Source organism: Raphanus sativus, chromosome 5 (assembly GCF_000801105.2).
Source record: "Raphanus sativus cultivar WK10039 chromosome 5, ASM80110v3, whole genome shotgun sequence".
Taxonomy (NCBI): Eukaryota; Viridiplantae; Streptophyta; class Magnoliopsida; order Brassicales; family Brassicaceae; genus Raphanus; species Raphanus sativus.
In genome coordinates this window covers 29,811,498-29,816,646 of record NC_079515.1, presented here as the reverse complement: position 1 = coordinate 29,816,646, position 5,149 = coordinate 29,811,498, and the positions used below count along the sequence as shown (strand labels likewise).

Here is a 5,149-nt window from a genome sequence, read left to right as displayed (position 1 = left end):
GAATCAAGACGTGGGGGTTTTGTCATAGACGTTCCCTCTTGATATGCCGCCATCACAAACTCTGTTCTTCTTCCTGACGCAGTCTCTGTCACTCACCTTGATCTACTCGAAACTAAGTCGTTAACTCTATCGAGCTCCGCTCTGATACCACTTGTTAATGTAGTGAGGACAGAGAAATAATAGCAGAAAGTAAAACACACAAGTTTATCTTTTCGAATTCACTAGAACAAGAGAGTCTTACACCAATCTTTTCTATTACAAGAATCCTTTAGGATTAGCCTCAATCCTAAGCTAAAACTCACCCTAGAGTCTAGACTTCTGTTTATCAGGATCCTCCAAACCCCGAGCTAAACTCCCCCTGAGTCTAGGCTTCAATCTTCCACTTCACGGAAGTACTTCACCAACTACGTCAGCAACTAACGCACAACAATGACACCAAAGGCTTGATCACACAAGCACACACCAAACGATCTCTCAACTCTTCTTTCTTTTTAGCAGAGACACCTTTCTCCATAGAGGCACGTCCTCCTTATGTATATAACCAGAACTTGCTCCACAAGTTCTTCCAAAAGCAACTTAAGCAACTTTCCATTTTCTCTTTAGGAAATTAACTCTCTTGCCTTTTCCTCTCCAAGTAATACCATTTATCTTTAATGTAAACTTTCTGATAAATATATTACTTATTCTTCAAGCTTAACAAGCCCACGTACATCACAAAACACGAACTTCAACTCAGCCCATCTTCATGATACACACATGTACTACCTCCTGTAGTACTTCACGAACTGATACAGAATATACATCTTCAAACTTTACGTATAACAACACTCTTAGAACTCAACTATCATCCCACTGTGTCAACATGACAAGAAGAAGAGTGTAAATTTCTTTTTATTTGTAATCTTACCTTTTTTTTGACCGAGAAGACAATTATATACAAATCTTTGAAGAGTAATCTTATGGATCAATTATGTTTGTGTTGTTTTGGAATTTTTTTCGGTAAAAATCTTACCAAATCTATTTTTATTTTTAATTTTAAGTTCTACAAAATCCTGAGTAAAACATCCATCAAACTCCTTAAATCCCATTAGTCTCACCTAAAATCCATCGAATATGAAATCCTCAGAATTTTCTCAAACTCCTAAGACAATAAGCCCTTAATTTGCGATCAAATTTCATTATTTTCTTAAAAAGTTATCTTAAATATTAGTATAGAGATTTATTTGGTGAAATCTGCTTGAGAAGTTTGTCCGAAGATTCCTCGAGAAGTTTGTTAATGAAGTCTTCTCAGTTCTTTGAAACCTGCATATTCGAACATATTTAATATGCTCAAAACAAATATTTTTATTAAATAGAACTTTTAAACTTAAATAAAAAGAAAACAATTACAAAAAATTTAATATATTTTTATTTGAATCTAATGCAGAAAATAATAAGAAAATAAACACATTAAGTTGAATTTATAACTTATTCAAATTTAACACAAAAATAATTAGAATGCTTCTTGAAAAGTCTGCTAATAAAATTTTCTAATGAAGTATGAAGTTCGATATATTGCCCTCGAATATGAAAAACATGCATTTTCAAAAATGTTAAAAATTAACTAAAACGTAAACCATCCCTCTCTCTCCCCCTCCAAAAAAAATTAAGCTTAAATAATAAGTCAAACAATCACATCAGGTCGAATTTATAGTTTTATTCACATCTATCATCCACAAAACATAAAAATGCATATAACTTTTTTATGGATCTACCATTTTACGATGGAAGATGAAAACCATGGAATAAAACCTGCAAACTACAAGATAAAGTGTGAGGGAGTTTTAGAGTGAAAAACATTACTTTATATTTCGGCCATTTAAGATAAAAAATATGTAAATTTTTTTGTATAAGAAACAAAAAAAAACCAATTATGTTAAAAAGTTTGGTGTAGAATACTTTTCAAGGAGTCTGCTAGTGAGTTCTAGTTTAGATCATTCCAACCCGAAATATGCCATACGCTCTAGAAGATGTGTTAGTGCGTAACTTTTGGCAGACTTTTTAAGAAGTCTTTTATGTACCTCTAAATCCTAAAATCATGTATGTTAACTAGATAGCAATAAACACTCCACTAGACATAAAACTAATTTATAAATGTTTAATATAAATAAAACTAAACACTTCTGTATCAATTTTTTTAAAAAAATTATTTAGATTTCAAAATCTAACTGTAAAATACCAACATTACTTGAATGTATGTTACCAAACCCTACATAATAGACAACCATGACTTATAATCTATATTCACTCATCAGTGTAGAAAAAACAAATTTTATTAACTTTATTTTTTACATGATTTAGGATTGTTTAAATCTACATGATTTCAATATATTTTTCATCAAAATAACTTTTTATAAATTAATTTTAAATACATTAGTAGACTTCCTTGACTTCTAAGGAAGTCTTCTTGAGATAAATAGGCTTCTTAAAAAGTATTTTGGGAGAAGAATTTATTGTTTATAGAAGAATTATAATTATAATCGTAAAAGTATTTAATTTTTTACTGGTCATAAAGGAGTAACTGTAGTTACTACTCTTGTATATTACTTTTTCATTTAATTGAGTTTTAGGTATAGAGTTATATTCAAATTTAAGTTTTAGATCATTTTGGCTAATCCTATGATCAAAATATCATTTACTAGAGATAAAAAATAAATTATCCTTACCGGATAACACATTTAATATAAAGAAATGATTAATATATTTATTTATATTATTATTATTATCATACATTTTTATGTTCTAAATTCTAAACCATAAAACCTAACCCCCGTTCCCCCTCCCCCGGTAACTGAAAAATAATTCTTAGCTAATTAATTATATTGATATATGTGTTTTTAAATTTATTAATGAAGAAAATTTCAGTTATTTTTATTTTTACGGATTATATAAATGTTTTTTTACTATCATAATTATAATCGTAAACTTTTTTTTGGTCATAATGCTTAAGTTCCTTTTATTATCAATGATAATGATACAAATCGGATCTTAGATGTAGAAATACCTAAGATGTTTTAAATCCATTAATGCAGACTATTTTAGTTTTTTTTTTATACAAATTTCTTTATGATAAATGTTATTTTAGAACTATCATAAAGTATTTTTCAAAACCCAATGTTCGCCCTTAGTTTATGATGAAAATGTGGATCATAAAAAAACTTGTATTTCAGTTTTCTTTGGATATTCATTAAGAAAAGGACCGCAATTATTTTACACATAAAGCAAGACCTATAAAATGCATATAAAGATAATAGCTACTACCATACATATTACATAGTGCAATCTAAAGTACGAGAAAGTTGATATATGAAAGTTTTGTTATACTACTCTTCCACCTTAAATTATATTTTTGTTTCTGCTTTTCCATTTTGTTTGGTCTATTATATGTCGATATCAAATGGTTACAGTTTCACGTTAAACTAAACCCTTTACGATATTTGTGATTATATTGTGTTAATGATCGTACGTCTAAGATCAATTAACACTATAAGTGCCGACATGATTAGATAAGAATCCGTAGCCGTAAGACTATATTGTATATCTAATTTTGGAACATCATAATGTCTTAAATATTGTCACATTTCATATTGTTGTCGACCGTAATTCCATTCTTAGTGTCTTAAAAACTGTCACATTTTATACATCTAGGTTATATATTACGAAAATATCTCTATCCATCTCAAAATAAAATAGCAGATGCACAAAAAGAAAAATTCTAGACGCATGCATGCAAATGATTCAAATTATTGAATCATGGATTTTAACCCAGTAGTTTTCCAAAAAAAAAAATACTTTGGTTTCACTACACACGCATTAAGTAAATTGATCCATATTAACAAAAGCTGTTTTCTTATGAAGTGACATGGATTCAATAATTATGCTCCAATAAGCTTTTGCTTTCGTCTTTATAGTCTTTGTATAATCTTGCACGTTTTAGCACCTTTCTATCTTTCTTCCGTTATAAAGTCCATCACATATCCCCTCCTTCGCTCATAAGTAATCAAACCTGAAAAAAAAAATTTCATATCTCTCTATTTCTTTCTCTAAGAAAACTCTGAACATATAATGGCTCAAAACGAACCAATAAGCAAGAAGCTATGGAACATCGTACGTTTCCTCTTGTACATGATCCGCAAAGGCGTCTCAAAACACAAACTTATTGCCGACTTCAACGCCACTCTCAAACGCGGCAAGAATCTCATGTTCCATCACCGTCGCCGCGTGCCCGCCGCGTCCACCGCCTCAGACGCTTCTTCATCTGCCGCCGCAGCTGCACCACCACGACAAGAATACGAGTTTAGCTGTAGCAACACTCCAAACTACACTTTCCCTTTTACCAATATTGCTTTCATGAAGAAAAAGAGTCACAATAGTCTCTTTGCGTGTGGTCAAACGCCTCAGACGCTAGATGATGACGCGGCTGCTGCTAGAGCAGTTCTTGAGCTTCTTCACGGTGACAAGGGAAACGTTACGCCGGCCTATTTGACGGCGGCTTTGTCTCCTTACTTTCCAGGGCTTGGTCGGACTCCTTTGGTTAGGCCATTAAGAGTAGCGGACTCACCGTTTCCGTTAACACCGGCAAATGGTGACATGGATAAAGCACACGTGGACCAAGCGGCTGATGATTTCATAAAGAAGTTTTATAAGAACTTGAATCAGCAGAAAAAGATGATTGAGTTCAGCTAAAAATCAATCTGATTAGTGTGTTCCTTCATATTTTCTCTTCTTGTTTAAATATTTCTGTTACTCTTTTCTCCTTTTTGCTGATCAAATTCCAAAGATGTAATGATATGTTTGGGGGATTTTTATTTAGTATCTTGAAATGATTGGATATTATGAATAAAAAACAAAATTTGGGTTTTTATTAGTTTGAATCTCTAACTGGTATGTGGAAAAGTTGTAGTGGCTAAACAAATTGATTCCAGGGATTTAATCAATCTTCGAATCCACAAGCTTTCACAACGACAACATAACGTCTTGCAATTATTCTTTTCTAGTGAATGCTTTCCTTTCCTCTAAGCTAAGAATACTTCGACAAGAGATCACTTAGCTTTTTATTTTCAACTCATAAGTAGTAAGCCTAAACGATTTAACACTGCAAATACATATT

The 5,149-nt window shown here is 31.4% G+C and overlaps 1 protein-coding gene across 1 annotated transcript; it reads left to right on the top strand.

The window, feature by feature from the left end:
* The first annotated feature begins 3,987 nt into the window (after positions 1–3,987).
* LOC108862077 (uncharacterized) lies at positions 3,988–4,901 on the top strand. The gene has a single exon (XM_018636104.2). The coding sequence runs from the start codon at positions 4,105–4,107 to the stop codon at positions 4,723–4,725; it is 621 nt and encodes a 206-aa protein (XP_018491606.1). The 5' UTR covers positions 3,988–4,104; the 3' UTR covers positions 4,726–4,901.
* Positions 4,902–5,149: the final 248 nt, after the last annotated feature.